Below are 21,235 nucleotides of genomic sequence, written 5' to 3'. Positions count from 1 at the left end.
ACATGTACCACCCTGCTTGGCTTCATGCTTTTCATTTTGAGAATGGATAATTTTACTCATTTCATATTGATCATTATTAATAATATAAGAGATAAAGTATGAACAGAGTAGATTGCCTGGAATTTAGCTGATATTCAGTAATGAATGTCTAATCAATATCAGCTTGTTGAATACATTTCTTGGATTGGGGAGGCAGTTTATGAGGTGGCTGCTTTTACTTATTGGGAAGTGGAAGTCAGGCTGGGAGATAGCTCAGTTGTAAATTTTTTGTTTTTGGGTTATAAAACATGAGATTAATCCTCAGAGTCCACGTAAAAAGACAAAGTTGTAGTGGTGCATTATTGTAGTCCTAGTACTGGGAAGGCAGACATAGGGATCCTGGGGGTGGCCAGCTAGCCAGCCCAGCCTACTTGGCAAGCTATAGACCCTGACTCAAGTCTTAGAAGAAAAGATGGACTACATCTGAGAAGGCATCCAAGGTTATCCACTGACTTCCACATGCACATTTGCACCAGAACACATACTCATAGGCACACACAAAAAGTAGAAGCCCACATTTTTGCCCACTTTTAAGTAGCTGTGTACAAGAGTGACCTTAGGACAGTAATAGAATTCATATATGATACTTTTTATTTAACATATTTTATATTAGAGTGCGTGTGTGTGTGTGTGTGTGTGTGTGTGTGTGTGTGTGTGTGTGTACGTGTACATGCTATGGCACACATGGAAGTCAGAGACAACTTGTAGGAGTTGACTCTTTCCTTCTAACCATGTTGGTTCTGGGAAGCAAACTCAAGTCATTTAACTTGGCCACAAGTACATTTACCTGCTGAGCCACCACACTAGCCCATGATATGATACTTTTGTAACTAAGATTAAAGGGGCTTCCTCAGATGGGATACTGTTGAGCTTTTTCTATGCAGATTCTAAACCCCAAGCATAGATGATGCCTGTATCTAGAAGACTCAGTGTTTAGAACCAAGTAAATCGAATAGAGTTAAAAGTTTCGGCAGAGCCGGGTGGTGTTGGCGCACGCCTTTAATCCCAGTACTGAGGAGCAGAGGCAGGTGGATCCCTGTGAGTTCAAGGCCAGCCTGGTCTACAGTGCAAGTCCAGGACAGCCAAGGCTACACAGAGAAACCCTGTCTCAAAAAACAAAGTTTCAGTAGAACTAATTTGTGCAGAAAACATAAAATGTGACTAGGCAAAATCTGGCTTGTAGCTCAACTCATTAATTTTTTCAACCAAATTCACATAAGCAATTTAGTATCATAAAAATGTTTTCACATAAAAGTTTTTCTCCTGTTTTAGTGTTATATTTGAGTTTGTGGGATTTCTCATTTTCTAAAACATGGAATATAGTAAAAAGTGTTGTTTTTGCTGGAGACCTTGAGAATAAGGCAAAGATTATATTTATCAATTCTTGAATGTGCATGATGATTCTAGAAGAATCTAGGCTTTTCAGAAAATCCTACAGCTAGTTAGTTTTGAGATGAGAGCCGTTTGAATATGTTTAAGAAAATTTAATGCTGAAGATACAATGGAAAGTGATATTGGACTACTGGGAGAATTTTAGTAAGGAAAGCTAGACACCAGCTGGGTTTACAGGTTAGATTTTGAGAAATAGTGATAGTTTCCTTTTATCTTATGTGAAGTCAGAAGTACAAGAGATGAGATCATTGGACAAAAGTGCCAGTAGACATGGTACAGATATTTGAGGAGCCCTTATAATTTGCGTGAAGGGGGAAATTCTTTAGAATTTAGCATTTGATTAAGTGGTGCAGCCAAAATTGAAGTCAGTCATGATATAAAACTTGAAGAAAGAATATAGTAGTGCGTTGAAATTGTCAATTAATGTCAATTAATCAGTAAGTTTGATGGATGCCTAAAATGAGGAATAATGGAAGATAATGTAACTGAGCAATTTGAACTTGACTGAGATTGGAAGGATCTGAGGGAGAGACATACTCAGGTCCTAAGGTGTACCTGAGGAGAATGTGATGGCCTCCTACTCCACCCCTAAGACAGATAGTAGAATTTCACCAGAATTCAGCAAATATAATGCAGTACCTGTTCTCAGTGAAGAGGTGCATATATGCTTTCTTTACAATATTTCTAAACACATATTTTAAATAAATTTTCAAAATTACAGATATAAGAGTTCCCAGAAGTCAACAGATTGGTCAGAAGTAAAGAAGCCAATTTACTTAAGTAAATTAGGTAATAACTTTGCAGAATGGTCATCATCTTGGGCAGGTTATCTTATAACAAAGGTAAGAGAACCTAGTTCAGAATTTATTAACTAAATCAGAAGTTCTAGAGGAATCCAGAACATATAGACCTAAGTTATAGCATATATAACAGAAGTAAAATATTGATATGATTGAAAAATTTGAAGAAAATGTTTACCAATAATAACAATTTTTAAATTGTTTAATTAAAAATTTACTAAATGCAATTCCTGGGTAGAAGGTCAATTCTTTTATCAAATAAATTATAGTATTAATTTACTGTAAAGCATTTTTTATATCTATATTTTATATTGCAAACTTACACTACTTAAGAGGGTATGCAGGCTGACAGTTAAAAGGTAATATTTTTATTTTTATGTTTTTATATTTTTATGTAAACAAGATATATAATATTTAGTAATACTTTTATAAAAAGATATATCTCTATCTTTACCTAAAATAAAAATATTTTTAAATGAAATTTCATAGAAGAATGAAGGTATATTGGTAAAGTTTCCCTAATATAAAATTTGTATAGGCCTAACTAACAAAAATATACTGTGCATTCTAAGAAAATGCTTAAGGAATGTTTAAAATTTATAACATTTGCTTTAAATTTACATTTCTGTTAGTATTTTAAAATAACAAGTATTAAATGGCAATTTTAAAGCATTTCATTCACTTTTTTATGAACACACAAAAATATAAGTAAAATGTTGAATATTATTAAGTTAACTATTTCTAGCTCCAACTATTTAATTCTTTTTAAGTTAAAATTTGATATTATAATTTATAAAATCTTTAAAACATTTTCTAACAGTTCAATAATTATAATAAGTTGAAGATTAGATCATACTTGTGAAATTTACAACTTTAAATTGAAAGCTGAAAATTGTATAGATTTAAGTGGTACATGTTCTGAAATTTTTGTGCCTGACTATCTTAGTTTTTATTTCTTTTCTTTTTATCCAATAGTTTGTCATTGCACACTATTAATAGTACCAGCCACATATTCAATGTGCTGACTCAGCATATATTTTTTGTTACTTCATCTATGGAATTAGTACACTACATTTAATAATGGCTAAGTGAGATGTACTATAGTCATGGAAGTAATTTATAACAAAACATGACACATTGAAAAGAATATGTAAAAGATGAGGCATTTATGCTAACGTAGCTAGCGGCTGGTGTTACATTGCTTGTAGCGGTCTCAGCAGTTCTGGCATTTGGGATCAGTTAGAAGGGTGATGTGAAGTTCTCCTTGCTTGAGTGTATGCCCTTCTCTGCATGGAGAATACGTGCTCACTCATGAATAATCTCACATGCTACATTTTAACATTTAATCAATAGAACAATGTGTAAAACTACTAATTTTTTTAAACCATTTGAGTTTATAGGTTCGAGATGATCTTGCCAGCAAAATCTTTACCTGCTGTAGTATAATGATGAAGCACGATTTCAAAGTCACCATCTATCTTCTTCCACATATCCTAGTGTATGTCTTGTTGGGTTGTAATCAGGAAGATCAGCAAGAGGTGAGAGTTAACTGATTTGGTTTTCAGACATGTGACACAAGTTCTGAACATGTGAAACTTAATTTCTCTAACATATCGCTATTAGAAGCCACGAGTAAGGACTAGCAAGATGGCTCAGTGGATAAGATGCTTACCACACAAGACTGAGGACCTGAGTTCAATATCCTGATTCTACAGTAGAAAAAGAGAGCCCAGCCCTGAAAGTTGCCCCCTGGCCTTTACATGTAAACCATGGCACACGTGTACCCATACTTGCTTTCACACACATACACAATAATAAACTCCAGCGCTTGAGAAGAAGAGTAGTGGAGCATCAGGGATTAGAAGTCATCGTCAGCTACATAGCTGAAGTCTATGTATTAAGTCACCTGTATGACATGAGATCTGCCTCAAAAACAGAAAACCCAAATCTTGTCTTCTAACTTTAAAAAAATATTTAATATAAACTCTAATATCATTATCAGTATAATTATCTATTTACTCTGAAATTAATTGTAATCAATCTTCTTAAAATTTTTTTATTTATGTGTGGGTGGGTGTCACATGTATCTTCAGGAGCCCAGGGAGATCAGAAGAGGGCGTCAGAGCCCCTGGAGCTGGAGTTATAGGCAGTTGTGAGCTGCCTCACATGTGTCTTCTGAACTCCCAGCCTCTGAATGAGCAGCAAGCACTTTGAACTGCTGAACCATCAACTCTCTACTCCTTACCAGTTTTTCTTTCTCAGCTATAGATAGAAAAGATTACTATTAATCTACTGTTTCTTTTAGTTATTGGTATAATGTTTAGTCTTTTATATCAAATATTAATGATACCATGTAGGTACATTACTAACTATAACTGAATAATTTAGGTTTATGCAGAAATTATGGCAGTGCTAAAGCATGACGATCAGCATGCCATCAGTGCCCAGGACAGTGCATCCGACTTGTGCCAGCTGAGTACACAGACTGTGTTCTCTATGCTGGACCACCTCAGCCAGTGGGCAAGGCACAAATTTCAGGCATTGAATGCTGAGAAACTTACACAAAACAAGCCCAAAGGAGGTAAGGTCAACTTAATATGTGAATATTTTGTTGTTTGTACTATCCACTAATTAACTTGTGCTTGTGTTAATTCTAAAATTTAAACATTAGTTGTTTTATTTTTGTTTGTTTGTTTTTAAGACAATGTCTCAATTTGTAGCCCCAGCTGGCCTACAACTCAATATATAGACCAGGTTGGTCTTAAACTCAGAAATGTGCTTGTGTCTGCCTCCTGAGTGCTAGGATTAATGGTGTGCTTTTTCATGCCAGCTAAGCACTAGTTTTTAAAAGTCTGGTTTTATGCATTTGTTTGTTTTTGTACTACTGGAGATGGAACCCAAGGCCTTATACATGACAGGTAAGCATTCTACTACTGAGCTACACAACCAGCCCATATGCTTTTTTAAATTGGTAATAATACACACTGAGAAAAAACAATGTATATGACCTTACTTTAGGGTCAGAGTATAGCTCAGAGGTACAGTGCTTTTCTAGTATGTTAGAGACCTAAGGTTTTTACCTCCAGTACTGCAAAAACAAAATACAAAATACAAGAAATTGCAATTTTACGTTCTTACTCTTAAATCCATGGACAAGATACATACCTAATTTTTCTTTATATAAAATGGGGTCTCAGGAGAGTTTTGTAAGGGTTTGAAAAGATGGCATATATGAGAGTCAGCGGTGAGCTATGGAATAGATGAAGTGATACTACGCTTGTGCTCCTCCTTACTCTTAGCTCATTTGCTCCTCGTGCCTCAGTGTATTTGTTTGTGTGTGTCATTTTCACATTTAAGTTTTTAGTGTTAAAGAAGAGTTTTTTTTTTCCTTCAGTTTATTTTCCTGGGTTCAATAGTGTCTGTTACCCAGCAGAATCTCCAGTCACCTGAGCACACAGTTGTGCTATGACAGTGTTAGAGCTACTGTTCTGTAACTCTGTTTTTGTGATATTACAGTTTCACTAATAAGACCAAAAAGTCTTTTAGAGTTAAATGAATCTCTTAAGAGTCCCCCTACCAATTGGCCCCTGTGCTATAATCATTTATTGACAAGAATTATATTGATCACACAGTAATGAATATTCTTCATGGTTTTGAACCACTTTTTGTTGCTCTTGCAGTACTCAAAAGGTTGCAGTCCTGTTGTTGCTATTTCTCTCTCAGCCATTCCCAGGGTTATCACATTTTTCTTGCTAGGTTTTTGGGCTAATTTTAAAAATTGACAACCTGATAGTTACTAAAGAGACTTTCACTTACAAAATTGTCAGTTTGTGAGCCACTCCCTCTTTTTATCCATATGTCTGTTAAGCACAATAGGTCATTATTTTACAAATTTTTCTATATTTTCAAATAATTACCTGTTTGCAGGAATGCTTTCTATAGGGTGTGATTAAGTAGCCGTTCCGCATTTGTTCCTAGTTCTGTTTGTAAAAACCTTACTGTTAAAAGCACTCAGCCAGACATGGTAGTGCACGCCTCTAATCCCAACACTCGGGAGGCAGCGGCAGGTGGATCGCTGTGAGTTTAAGGCCAGCCTGGTCTGCAAATCGAGTTCCAGGGTAGCCAGGGCTGTTACAGAAAAACCCTGTCTCAAAAAACAAAAACAAAAACAAGCAAGTACTAACTTGGCTATTATTTTCATTGACACCGCAATTAAAATTCTGTCTTTTAAGACTAATACTTGGAAGCAAGGAATAAAAATAGCTCAAAGAATTTTATTTAGCATGAACAAAGGCCAAAACTTAGTCCTCTGCACTGGGGGAGGGAAGACAAAAAGCATTTAAACTTTAAAATAAAAAGCAGGCCTATTCCATAATTCTGCATTTTCCTTACTAAATAATTGCATCTTATCCGTATTTTGTAGTCATTAGTAATAAATAATTTTATTTCTCTTACCTCATCTTCATATCTTTTTACAAATTAAACATAGTTTCCTTTTAACAGATGAGACTCCAGTTCAATGAGTTGAATAGTGTCCACAGTTAAGTTAATAATAATGATAGAATTGGAGCAAGAGCCTTTGAGCAGTCATCTTATTCTTCATTAAGGCTAAAATATTAGCCCTTAATGCATTTGTATTATTTAATGAAAAAATTAGAGTTAGATACTTCATGTCTTAAATGTTTATTTTATCAGTTCTTAACTACTCTTTTTTTTAATTCTTTTAATTTAGTATCAAATGTGAATTTTGAAGACTATCAAAGTGTAACTCGTTTTCTAGACCTCATACCCCAGGATACTTTGGCCGTAGCTTCCTTTCGCTCCAAAGCATACACACGAGCCGTAATGCACTTTGAATCATTTATTACAGAAAAGAAGCAAAATATTCAAAAACATCTTGGATTTCTACAGGTTTGAAATTAATATAGTATATTTAATAAAAGTAACATTGTCGGTCATTTATGGTGACATTGTTCTTTTTATTGACCATTTCAAGACACTGTGAGGTACTAAATATTTGTAATACTTTAGATGCTTACTGGTAGTGGGAAGAGATTGAGATGAATTTGGTATAATATCTAAGGTGTTGGTGCATTTGTCCTGAAGAAAGGCACTTGTCCTTGAGATGAGAGTAGGGAAGTGAGGAATGACTTCATGGCTTTGATGTCTAAAGTAATGATAGCTATTAGAGGCATTTCCATGGAGCTGGGAAAGAACATCATGTTTGCAAACAGTAAAATGTCAGTTTTGGAATGACATTTAGAGACCGTAAAGGAAAGACACTGTGTCATAGAGAACCTTAGAGAGCATGTGCTGGGGCAGTATTATGATGTCTTGACTAATGCTATGGAGGAGGAGTATAAAGGGCTATGATTCTAGGCGTGACCATTGTCCTTGGGAGACAATTGGCCTTAGTTTGGCATGAGTGAACAGGGAGATGTAAGAATGCTGAAGAAACAAAGATTTATAAAATAATATGAAAGAGAAAGTACATGGGACTAAGACAGAGGAATTAATAAGATCCAAAATGTTGGGTTTTGCCAGTCTGCAAAATGTGGCAAAGCTGGGAAATCAGCTTAGTGTGCAGTTCAGGGTTAACTTACCTAGCATGTGCAAGTTCTTATGTGCGATTGATTCCAGCACCACAAATAAACAAACAAATCTACCAGGCATAGCATGGTAGATCACAGCTATAATCTCAGTATTCAGGAGGCTGACGCAGGAGAGTTGTCTGCCGGCTTGGGCATTCATATCTTAATTTAAAAAACAAAACAAACAAACAAACCAAAAATGTATGGCTAAATTTTACCCCCTCCTTGTATGTGTTCCCCCTGTGAGTTCACAAGCATGGGTTTTTCTTCAGAATGAAAAATGCCAAGCCTGTGTCACTCACCCATCTGGCTTTCCGTGGTGTGTGTACATGGAAACAGACAGAAACTGCTAGAGAGAATTTACAGAATAATTTTCATAGTTGGTTCCAGTTTTAAGTTCTTCTCTTTTTCTCTAGTAAAACCACTTTTTCTCTCTTCAAGGATGAGTATTTCATACCCTCTCTTTATTTTGTCATTTCTACCTCAGTCTTAACTAATGGTCTGGCTTCATCATTAGGAAAGTAGAAACCAAATCTGCAGCAGTTTTTCTTTTATTCTTTTATTCCTGGGGAAGACACCTTCTTGTCAGAATCCATCATTGTACTGTGTTCTTGATTTCTAGAGTTTTACTCCTTCAAAACTTCCTTTCTTCTATAGTATCGTTAATTTTTCTTCTTGACCCAAAGTATATAGAGTATATAGATACGTTTTACTTAACTTTTATATAATTCGGAATTATATCTTCTTTACTAACCCCGTTGATCTTACATTCTCTTTCTAATGTGTCTCCTTTCTTGTTTCTTTTAATAGCTTTGTAAAGAACTATCTTCCTTGCATTTATCATCTTTAACTCCTATTCACTTTGCCTCTTCTTAAACGACTTCTCACCAGGCATGGTGGTAAATGCCTTTTAATCCCAGGGCCCTTGATGCAGAGGCAAGTGGATCTCTCTAAGTACAAGGCCAGCCTGGTCTATAAACTGAGTTCCAGTTAGCCAGAGTTTTGTTACACAGAGAAACCCTGTCTCAAAAACAAACAAACAAAAAACCAAGATTTCTTTTTCTCTCTTTACTTTTACATTTTGCTTGTTTGGGTTTTTCAGCCAGGGTTTCATGCAAATAACCCTGCCCAGACTGGCCTCTTAACTCATGAAGTGGCCAGGGATGACCTTTAACTCCTGATCCTCCTGCCTCTACCTCCCAAGTTTAGAGATTATAGTAGTATGACAGCATACCCATTAGCATTATTCTTGCTAAAAAGATCAGTGGCCTCCGTGTTACTTTGATGAACCTTTCTATTCTCATCAAGACTTGATTTTAGCCAGATTTGGTAAACCCAGCACTTGGGAAGTAGTGGCAAGATGATCATGAGTTCAAAGTCATCAAGGGTAGTTTGGGCTCTGTAGATGAATGTTAATTCAGAACATGGCTGCTCTGGCAAGAGATCACATCCAAAAATCTTCTAAGTCTCTATGATCTGCCTGGAATACAAACACAACTTTAATCCAGGAGACAGGCAAACAAATTTGAGTTCAAGGCCAGCCTGGTATAGAGCAAGTTTCAGGTAAAGAAAACCTTAGGTCCAAGCATAGTACTACATGTCTTTAATCCAAAACAAAAGTAAAGTTAGTTTGTAAAAGAAAGCATTCATGTTTGAAAGTGATTATCTATAAATGGCAGAAAAGGAAAGTAATGGGGCTGGAGAGATGGCTCAGAGGTTAAGAGCACTGACTGCTCTGAGTTCAATTCCCAGCAACCACATGGTGGCTCATAACTATCCATAATGTGATCTGGTGCCCTCTTCTGGGCTGCAGGGGTACATGCAGGCATAACACTGAATACAGATGCATAAATCTTTTTAAAAAAAGAAAGTGATGAATTAGAGAAGATTTGACAGAATAGGATAAGTCCAACTCTTATACCCCATACCTAGCCATGCCAAATTATGAGTTACTTGGGCTTGTTGAGTTTTCTAAATATCAGTATGTTAAGATGTCTATTTAAAATTTAAAAACCTTTGAAATAGAATAAACTATCTGTGAATTATACTCCACAGAAAATTATTTTTATTTGGACTCAGAAAAAATTTCAGAATATGTGGTTCACTACAGTCCTCAGGGTCAATAATAGTTACTAATGCCAATTTGGTTTTGGGGCTTTTTTTTTGTTTCTCAGTTTTTTGTTTGGTTAGTTGCTTGGCTGTCCTGGAACTCACTCTGTAGACCAGGCTGGCCTTGGAGTCACAGCAATCCCCCTGCCCCTGCCTCCCAAGTGCTGGGATTAAAGGCATGTGCCACCATGTCCAGCATCAATTTATATTTAAGTGGAATAAAAGTGTCAAGGTAACAGGATGCCTGAAAATTGTAACTTTACTGTGATTCTGCCTGGAAACAAATAATAAGCCTTATTTTCAGTAAAAACTTTTTATACAGTTTCCATATGCTTTTGCCTTTTTTTCTTTCTCTTTTACTTGATTGATGTTTTGTTTTTGTTCTTAATGGTGAACAAAGAAATTGTATGCTGCTATGCATGAGCCAGATGGAGTGGCTGGAGTAAGTGCACTTAGGAAAGCAGAGCCATCTTTGAAGGAACAGATCCTTGAACATGAAAGTATTGGCTTGCTGAGGGATGCCACTGCCTGTTATGACAGGGCTATTCAGCTAGAACCAGACCAGGTAAGCTGCTAAACAGGGGTGGTAGTTGGTTTCACAATTGACATTCATTGACATGTTACTTGGGGTGGGGTGGGGGAGGTATGCAACTCTTGAGGAACAATACCCCAGAGTGACCTCTTGTCTCCACAGACATGCACAAACATACTCTAGTATCCCCACACAACTAATAAACACAAAGACACAAAATAACTCTCCCAAATTAATTATAGAGTATATTTATACAGATATGTACGTCTAGTCATTCTAAAATTTACTTCTCTCTTTTTTTTTTTTTTGTTTGTTTGTTTGTTTGTTTTTTGGTGGGGTTTTGTTTTTTATTTTCTCTTCTCTTCTTTTCTTTTTTTTTCCTTTTCTTTTTGGGTCAGGGTGTCATGTAGTTCAGTCTGGCCATAAACTAACTATCTTGTCATGATGTCTGGTGTTAGTTATCCCCTTAACAGAATTTAGAATCACCTGGGACATGAGCATGTAGGCATGACTGTGGGGGATTATCTTGCTTACTTCAGTTGATGGGTAGACCTCTCTTGACTGTGGGTAGGACTGTTCACTGAGGGGTCCTTGAACAATATAAGGTAAAGAAATGAAAGATGTATTTATTTATTATGTATATAGTACCCTGCCTGCATGTACACCTGCAGGCCAGAAGAGGACATCAGATCACATTATAGATGGTTATGAGCCACCACATGGTTGCTAAGAATTGAACTCAGGAGCTGTAAAAGCAGTCAGTGCTCTTAACCTCTGAGCCATGTTTCCAGCCCTCCAAACATATATTAATAACATTATATCTCTTGACTTATGATACATAATCTTGAAGCAAGATGTTTACAGTATTGAATACTTTTATGTTCTCTATTTGATCTGAACCAAAAATTAAAACAAATATGGAAAAATACGATACATTCCATCTGAAATTCTTTTTAGATTTTTTTTCTGTAACTTTTAATATGTTAGGACATTGGTAGTGAGCGCTGCTACATAGCTAAGCTAAATTGTTGCTAAACTAGGAAAGGTACCACATACAAGCAGTAAATAGGAAACTAGGACAATCTTAATCTCTCAAATATATTTGAAATTAAATTACTATCTTAAATTTTGTTTATTTCTAGATCATTCATTATCATGGTGTAGTGAAGTCCATGTTAGGTCTTGGTCAGCTGTCGACTGTAATCACTCAGGTCAATGGAGTACATGCCAACAGGTAATGTTTTATTAACAAATAGCTTTCCGCCGGGCATGGTGGTACATGCTTTTAATCTCAGCACTTGGGAGACAGAGGCAGGCATATCTCTGTGAGTTTGAGGCCAGCCTGGTCTACAAAGAGTTCCAGGACAGCTAATGTTACACAGAGAAACCCTGTTTTAGAAAAAGGCTAAAAAAGTAAAAATAAAAATAGAAATACTTAGTTTTCTTTTATTATTCTGGAGAGGGACTTTTTGTTTTGTGTATTACATGGCTTTATGTTCACTAAAGTAATGAAATGCTTTATATACTTTTATGATATTGGAGATAGTACCAAAATTATTGTAGGAACAGGGCTTGATAGGAGAGGCATGCATGTGTGGAGGTCAGAGGACAATTTTGTTGAGTCACTTCACTTCTCTCCTTCCATCCTTATGTTGGTTCTGGGATTAAACTCATGTGTCAAGCCTACAAAGCAAATACTCCACTGAGCACTCTTGCTAGCCCTTTTCCTACTTTTTAATCTTTTCGTCTCCCAGATAATAGCTTATCTTTTATCCGTGGAGTCTAGAGTCATTCTTGGATTATATTCTTCTTTTTGTTTTATCTTATTTTTCAAGGCATAGTTTCTGTAGCCCTGGCTGTCCTGAAATTGGCTCTGTAGTTCAGACTAGCCTCAAACTCAGATCTACCTGTCCCTGTCTCCTTTCTAGTGCTGGGATCAAAGGTATGTGCTACCACACCCAGCTAAATTAGACTGTTCTTAAAGGCAGGGATTGTTCAGAGTTCACCTGTCACTGATATGACTAATAGGGATCGTTTCCCTGGCATCAAAATTCATTAGAGCTCTGACTGTCATATTAACACCAGTTGTTTGCTTTGCTGGAGGTAGAGGGACAGGAGAAAACTTTGAGTAATCTTTTGAAATATTTCTATATATAGAATTGATTTTATCCAACTAAAAGATTTATAATTATGAATGGAGTCTTTTTTCCTATAGAAAAATGGGTGTATTGTGGTAAATTGTGTCGTTCCTCCAGCTAAAAATGTTTGCTCGAGGCAAAGATGAAGGTTGACCATTTCTTCCAGTAAACTAAGTTATCTCTGCTCTTGAAAATGCTTTCCCTGAAAGAAAAAAAGAAATCTATATCCCATGCCCCTGCTATTCTAGACAGGCAGATTTGCCACAAGGAATGGATCTCAATTCATTAGAGAGAATACAGATTGTGTTTGTAGTTAGATACTTTGAAGCAGCTTATCTAGTTTTCTGTCAACTAAAATATGTGATTAATAAGGACCTTCATTCTACTATGTCTGTGACAGACACACTCATTCAGTCGCCGTGGAACTCATGAAGTAATGGGGAAGTTGCCCAGATGTGGGGAGATTACTGCATGCTGTGAGTGTGTTTCTGCAAATTGAGAGACACCATGAATAAGAGATTACAGGAGTTTGACAGGGGACTTAGTCATAGCACAAATTGGTGTAGGAAGTTCTTTAACATATACAATGTAAAATTAGATTTCTCTTGTTTTCTGTTTAGGACCTAATACATCGCAGTCTTGGGGGTGTGAAAAAGCTTTGATCACTTCATTGAAAGGATACTACATCATAGTAAAGCAAAATGATCAACAAGGATACATATTTTCCTTGTGGAGGATTTTTATTTGCATTTAAACAGTTCTTTTTCTCTACTTAACCTATACTAATTCAATTCAATTTATTTAATTTATATTAATAAATCTCTAATAGTAGTCCTCCCATTTGTACTTTTGGTATAAGACTTGGGATGGCACATTTCTGATAATCTAATAATAATTATATTCTTAATCCTGAAATCTTGATACTTTGGCATTTGATGCTACGCTTCTGAAATTATTTTCAGTTAAACTTTTAAATTTTAAATGTTCGTTACCTTGCTCTTAGCCTTGTTCTACATTGGTTTTGGTAACACTAATATTTATAGATCAAAGTATACTTAGTGTATTTAGGCTTTGCGGAAGGGATGTTTTTCAACAAGGTCTCATGTAGCCCTGCTGGTCTCAAGTTCACCGTGTAGCCTCAGACTACCTAAACTTGTGATCTTCCTGGTTTCATCTCCCAAATTCTAGGAATATGACTATGCAACACCATAATGGGTTTATGTGAACTTAGGGTATTGTGCATGCAAGGCAGGCACTCTACCAATTGAGCTTAATCCCAGCCCTTATTTATAGACCTTTAAAACTAATAATTACTAGGTTATTTGTAATATTTTGTGGTTTTACTATTAAAAAAACCAAGGAAGGCATTTAAGGATATTGATCCTAACCCAGTCTCTGTTATTTTGTTCATTTTTTTCATTGTTTTTTTAATGATATGGTTATATATGTGCCTTTGTGTGATGTTATTAGATAAGGAATCATCATTTTTTAATTATATAATTTGAATATTGGCTATATGCTATATTGTGGAGAATCTAGCTTATAGCCAATATTCAAATTGTATAATTTTAAAAAAGAAAGGCTAGCTGCTTCTATGCAGTCATAACCAAAAGTACCACTTTTCATCCTACTGTCCTCTAAGTAGAATCCTTAGAAGAAAATAGCCCATTAATTAGGTATGGGTGGCTATTCTAGTTTGTTTCTCTGGTGCTATGATAAAACACTGACCAAAACCAACTTGGAGAGGAGAGGGTTTTTATTTTGGCTTACCAGGTATAGTCCATCAAGGGCAGCCAAGGCCAGAGCTTCAAGAAAGAATAAAAGAGACCATGGGGGAGCACTGTTTACCAGCTTACTATCAGTCTCACATTCAGCTACCTTTCTTATGCTGAGCAGGCCCACTCATAGTATAATCAAGAAAATGCCCTACAGACATGGCCCACAAGGCAATTCTTCATTAGAGGTTCCTTGTTATCAGTTGTGTCAATTGACAACTACAGAACAAGGACCACAGCATGTACCTGTACCTGTATTACAGTTCCTTAGGAGGTTGAGACAAAAAAAATGGCATAATAAGCCCAGGAATTTGGGACCATCTTGCTAACAAAATAAGAGCACCTTTTAAGAGATAGACAGAAGACAGGCACGGGTGGTGCACGCCTGTAATCCCAGCATTCAGGGACACAGAAGCAGGCTGATCTCTGAGTTGGGGGCCAGCCTGGTCTACAAAGCAAGTCTAGTACATCCAAGGATACACAGAGAAACCCTGTCTTCAAAACTGGGGGAGGGGCGACAGAGGGGGAGGGAGAGAGAAGGGGATTATTACTGATTTTACAAATCAAAATTTTCTAAATAACTGAAAATAGATTAAGAAAACACACACACACACACACACACACACACAGTTAGACAGCTGATTTTTTTTTTCCCGCATGTTGTAAGTAACTTTCTTAAATCCTTCTATTGGGTATCCTAGGCAGGCCCCAACTGACCATTGTAATGCCCAAGTCACGAATCTTGACAGACTACCAGAGATCAGTCAGATGCAATGTACACAGGGTCTTTTTTATTGATCTTGCTCCAGAGCGAGGACTGTCTGTTCCCCAGAGGTTGAGGAAGGTGGGCAGCCTTGATTCCTTAGAATACAAGGTTTTTAAAGGGAGAAACCGCAAGCAGGACTTTCCCAGCCTTGCATCACATAATTGGGTAAGGGGCTTAGGGGAAGTTGGCCTTAATTGATAAGGTACAGGGCAGAGGAGCTTTGAGTCATGCTGCAAGAGGACTCTTTTGTTTTTGTTTTTGTTTTTCGAGACAGAGTTTCTCTGTGTAGCCTTGACTATCCTGGACTCCCTTTGTAGACCAGGCTGGCCTTGAACTCACATCAAACCACCTGCCTCTGCCTCCCAAATGCTGGGATTAAAAGCGTGCGCCACCACTGCCCAGCTGCAAAGGGTCTTTTATTTAAATTTTTCATCTGCTGTAGCTGTTACACTGCGGGTCTCCCACACAATTGGGTAAGGGGAAGCTGGCCCTAATCTGATAAGGTGAGCTTTTGTTTGGATCTCAGGGAAGTGAGCCCCTTGTCTAGATCCCAGGGAAGTTGACTTCAAGCTGACTAAGCGTAGGGCAGGGAGAGGGCTTCTGCTCAGGGAAGCCAGCCCTTGTCCAGTTCCCACACCATGACCCATACCAAAACTCCCAGGTTTTTAAGAAGTGCTTTTCTCTGTATTCTTTCTTCCATGATCTTAGTTTATGTTACACACAAAAATAATTTTATAAAGAACTGTGCTATTATTGGGGAATTAACTCTCCTCTAATATATGCCATAATACATTTTGTCACAAAATATCATTTTTAAACATATGTATCAGAAGTAATTAATGGAGCCAGCAAAATGCTTATTGGGGTTAAGGCATCTGCTGCCAAATTTCACTGAGCTGGGTTGAGTCTCAGTGACCCACAGGATAGAAGGAGAGAACTGCCTCCAGCAACTTATATTTTTACCTTCATGGATGCCCTGTGGCACATATGCAGATGCACACAAAATGGATAGGTAGTAGGTAGGTAGGTAGACAGACCGTGAGGATGGGTACTCTGTGACATATATACATATACACACAAAATAGATGGATGGGTGAATGAATATATGAGTAAATAAATAGGTTTCTTTGGGGAGTTTTGTTTGGTTGGTTGGGTTTTTCTTTGTAACAGCGTCTCACTATATATTCCTGACCAAACTCAAACTCACAGTGATAAAACTGTCCCTGCCTCCCTGAGTGCTAGGATTAAAGGTGTGTACTGGGATTAAAGGTGTGTGCCGTCCTGCCCAGCTCAAAAATTTTTTTTCTGAGACAAGGTTTCTCTGTGTAGTCTTGACTGTCTTGGCTTTGCTTTGTAGACCAGGCTGGCCTCAAACTCACAGAGATATGCCTGCCTCTGCCTCCCGAGTGCTGGGATTACAGGCATGTGCCCCAGCTCAATTTTTAAAAGCGTTTAAACCTTAGTGGAAAATGTTCTTCAGCAACAAAAGAATAAAATTTTCTTGGTTGTTTTGGGCAATTCTTTGGTATCAAACTATGAAATATAATATAAATTCCAGAGAGCAATAAGTAAGTAGTATTTAAACCTATAAAAATACAAAAGCTTGGGCACAGGCAGAGTTGATGGCCAAACTCTGCCAAGACAGGGTAAGCAAGTCCTCAATAATTTCTGCCTCGCAGATACGTCTGTCAGTTATATTGGGTCAGAAGGCTGAAGGTGATGAATAGACTGTTGGGTAACTGTTCAGGCAATAAACTGTCTCTGTCATTTTTTTTGTTTTGGAAGTTGCTAACCTGCACTTCCAGTTCGCTCAGGTAATTAAGTTTTATTCCTTCTCAAGTCTCTGATGGGGTTAAAGACCAGATAGTTTAGTCTTACAATTAAGCTTAGTTGGTTAGGGGTTAAGATATTTTTAGATTTAGATAGAAGTTTTAAGTTATTAGAGATGATGTATGATAGATACAGATTTTCATTCAGAATTTTAGACTCAACAAGATAGGAAAGATGTTTAATTCAGGTTTGCCAAATACAAATAGCCAAATCACTATCAATGTAAGTTATATAATTACTGATTGTTTCATGGTCCTTCCTGCTATATATAGTTTATTTTATTTATGTGTAATAATATAAACATATGTTAAAAAGTAAATATAATAAAAATATGCAAATGCTGTTTTAATTATAAACAGATTAAAATGTAGCTGACATGGATTTTTCTTAATAGGTCTGAATGGACAGATGAGTTAAACACATACAGAGTAGAAGCAGCTTGGAAACTGTCCCAGTGGGATTTGGTGGAAAATTATTTGGCAACAGGTAAAGTTACTTCTTAAAGTGCTAGCAGCATTAAGTTGCAATAAATATTCTAGTTTTGATAGTTTAACAGCATTCACATTTAATCTGGTCTGTTTTATGAATGCCTGTTTAGTTGTCTGATATAGAACAGAACCGCCTGTTCATTATTTCTTCTTATAAAATGCAACAAAGCTGGCTTCTGGACCCACTCATCACATTTCTTGACTTGTTTTTCAGATGGGAAATCCACAACGTGGAGTGTCAGACTAGGGCAGTTACTCTTATCAGCTAAAAAAAGAGACACCGCAGCTTTCTATGACACATTGAAACTAGTGAGAGCAGAACAAATTGTACCTCTCTCAGCGGCAAGCTTCGAAAGAGGCTCCTACCAACGAGGATATGAATTCATTGTGAGGTATTTTGAGGATACCACTTTTACATTCCTTATTTATATATTTCACCTAGGACTTTTTACCACCCCACCCCTTGGTTTTTCAAGACAGGGTTTCATTGTATAGTCCTGGCTGTCTTGGACTAGCTTTGTAGACCAGGCTGGCATTTAACTCACAGCAGTCCACCTGCTTCTGCCTCCTGAGTGCTGTGATTAAAGGCATGCACCATCATACCCAGCTTTAGAACAGTATGTGTAAATAATTCTGATAATTTATTTTTGGTGTGCTGCTTAACACAAATTGACTCTTTCATTGTTTTTTAAATATCTTAGCATAGTCTTCTTTAAGTCTACTTATTCACCTGAGGAAAATAATGGTTAAAAAAGAAAAGAAAATGCTATCATTGAAGTACAAAGTTTAAATGCCAAATGCAGTTCCTTGTTAGAATTTACTCTATTTTGCATGATCTTCTTCAGTAATATCGTAGTGAAACCAGATATTGGCTCACTGAAATTTAATTTTATTCAGTAGCTACTCAGGTACTTTTTTGTATGTGTGTGTGTACCTTCAATACTGAGTCATAGACACTATTATAAAAATGCAAGAGATAATATGACTATATCATGACTTCTATCACCTAGGAAAAAATTAACTATATTAGGCCCTCATTAATATCAGTATTATATACATATTTCATATTCATTTATAATGAATAACTTTTATTTTCACGTTGGCAGTAAAGTTTTTTTTTTTTTGAGGTTTGTTTTGTTTTGTTTTGTTTTTTGAGGTAGGGTTTCCCTTATAGTCCTGGCTGTCCCAGAATCTCTTTATAGACAAGGCTGGACTCAGACTCACAGAGATCTGCCTGCCTCTGCTTCCCGAGTGCTGGGATTAAAGGCAGGTGACTCACTACTTGGCTGACAGTAAAGTTTTCTTCTCACACATTGGTATTTAGTTTTTATATATCCTTCAGGTTAATTCACAAGAATTCAGGGATAACATCAAGGCACTGAATATTTTAACATGAATAAATTGTTGTTTACACTTAATTTAAGTTATATAAATATTGCTGTTTATATTGCAGGAAAAAAGTTTGGTTTTTCATAGCTGATCTAATATGTATACTTCTTATGTGAGATTAATAAGACTAAATATAGTAACATTTTAACGTGTTCGGTCTATCTTCAGATTACACATGTTGTGTGAGTTAGAGCACAGCATCAAACCACTTTTTCACAAGTCTCCAGATGACAATTGTAATGAAGACTCTCTGAATTGGGCAGCTCGGCTGGAAATGACCCAGAATTCCTATAGAGCCAAGGAGCCTATCCTGGCCTTACGAAGGGCTTTATTAAGCCTCAACAAAAGGTTGTTCATACTACTTCTTTTTTTAAAGTCAATTGTCTTGAATTTAGTATCATGTTCATACTTTCTTGGGAGTATTTTTCTTTCTGCATCTGCATTTCCTATTTTCAGTTCTTAGGAATTTATTACATAGTTGAAACAAACCGAGATCATAATAATACTTTTACAAAGGGCTGTAGAGATGGCTCAGTCAGTGATTAAGTACTTGCTACTCTTTCAGAAGGTCAGGGTTAGATTCCAGACACCCATATGGTGGCTCACAACCATCTGTAACAGCAGTTCGGAGGGATCTGAGACCCTCTTCTGGGCCCTCTGGGCACCAGGCACACATATAGTACACATATGTACACACAGGCAAAATATTTATATACATAAAATAAGTAAGTAAAAAATTTTAAGGTAAAGTGAAATATTAAGATATTTAAAGAAATTTTTTAAAAGATTTATTTATTATTTACATACTATTACATGTATGCCTACACACCAGAAGAGGACACCAGATCTCATTGTAGATGCTTGTGAACCACCGCATAGTTGCTGGAAATTGAACTCAGGACCTTTGGAAGAACAGATAGTGCTTTTACCCACTGAGCCATCTCTCCATCCCTTAAGGAAATCTTTAAAGAATCAATTTTATAGCTAAGCATGATGTTTTATGACTATAATCTCAGTACTCAAGCAGCTGACACAGGAGGTACTTCTTAGATATCCAGTGAACCTTCATAGAAGACTTTAATTGTGTATGTGTATGTTTATCTTTTAAATTTTTTAAATGTAAGTAACACTTTGGGAGGTGAATATCAACACATATCGTATGCTGCAATATATCTAAGTAAAGTATCATATATCAAGTATCTTTGGGTTTGATTCTCAATTTCCAAAAAAAAAAGCAACAAGAATAAAGCCTAGATAGACTTATAAGACCCAAGTGGAACAGTTTGTTTATTGTTGCTTTACAAAGTAAGCATTGAAATAGTACACTGGGAAGGTTCTGTGTTGGGAAGAGAGCTGTTTAAGTTATTGAGTATACTCATAAATGCTATTTTTCACCTGTGTTTTGGTATGTTTTTTTTAGGCCGGATTACAATGAAATGGTTGGAGAATGCTGGCTGCAGAGTGCCAGGGTAGCTAGAAAGGCTGGGCACCATCAGACAGCCTACAATGCTCTTCTTAACGCAGGAGAATCACGACTTGCCGAACTGTATGTGGAAAGGGCAAAGTGGCTGTGGTCCAAGGTACTGGCCAAGGGAACCTCATCACAAAATGTACTGTTGGAATTACACATGTCTACCAGTGTCCAACTGGGAAAGCCGTTAATCCAAATTCAGAACTCTTATTTTTTCTGTCAATTTTCTTCATTCTCTACAATAGTCTAGGAAGGAAGACTGTTTCTTGTATTCTGAAGTCCTCAAATAAAACATCTTCCTATTTTTTAAGTCTTATGGTAAAGTTCTCTGAGTTTTCATCTGTCCTACATATTTCTGAGGAAAATGAACAATTATTACTATATTTTACTTTCTGTAAGTATATAGGGTAGATGTAATAGGTTCTCAGTATGTACTTCATAAATGATTGCAAAACTTTCTTACTTAATGGCTTTGGGAAACACTTGAGTGTGGACTTGCTAGTGTTACTGTCAAGATGTACTTCTGTCACCACCTGTCAGGAAGGGCTTAGCTTCAGAACAGACAATCCCAGCAGCCCCCAGATTCCAGCAATAGGAATAAGAGCTTTTAAGTATATGAACTACTTACTAACTTTATGTCCCATATTTAAATAATAGACACTTTTAGAGTTGATAGTACACAGAGCATGTTTTGTAGTTAGCATTTTGTAGCTCTGGGTGACGCTATATGTGATTGTAGAAACTTGGTGGTGACTAAGAGAGGACAGGGAAGGTATTTCCCAGACCAATGGGGAGAGTGGTTATTGAGCCTGTGTTAGATGATACTGGCGAGTGTTATTGTATTGCCTCAACTTAGAATGCTTGGAATGGAATTCATTATTTAATAATACCTATTTATCTTCTCACACTGCTTAT

The 21,235-nt window shown here is 36.6% G+C and overlaps 1 protein-coding gene across 2 annotated transcripts in view; it reads left to right on the top strand.

Moving 5' to 3' along the window:
- The window catches only part of ATR (ATR checkpoint kinase), a 101,191-nt gene that overhangs the window by 48,196 nt on the left and 31,760 nt on the right, over positions 1–21,235 (top strand). For both annotated transcript variants that reach the window (XM_084751732.1, XM_084751733.1), the window contains 10 exons: positions 2,153–2,273; positions 3,632–3,769; positions 4,620–4,812; positions 6,964–7,142; positions 10,332–10,496; positions 11,606–11,697; positions 17,367–17,458; positions 17,675–17,852; positions 19,018–19,197; positions 20,270–20,429. In XM_084751732.1, the coding sequence (XP_084607858.1) occupies positions 2,153–2,273; positions 3,632–3,769; positions 4,620–4,812; positions 6,964–7,142; positions 10,332–10,496; positions 11,606–11,697; positions 17,367–17,458; positions 17,675–17,852; positions 19,018–19,197; positions 20,270–20,429 (1,498 nt within the window). The remainder of the gene's footprint in view (positions 1–2,152; positions 2,274–3,631; positions 3,770–4,619; positions 4,813–6,963; positions 7,143–10,331; positions 10,497–11,605; positions 11,698–17,366; positions 17,459–17,674; positions 17,853–19,017; positions 19,198–20,269; positions 20,430–21,235) is intronic.

Source organism: Acomys minous (genome assembly GCF_964271855.1).
Source record: "Acomys minous genome assembly, chromosome: 13".
Classification (NCBI taxonomy): domain Eukaryota; kingdom Metazoa; phylum Chordata; class Mammalia; order Rodentia; family Muridae; genus Acomys; species Acomys minous.
The sequence above is the reverse complement of the archived record's forward strand: the minus strand, read 5'-3'. Positions and strand labels throughout refer to the sequence as shown.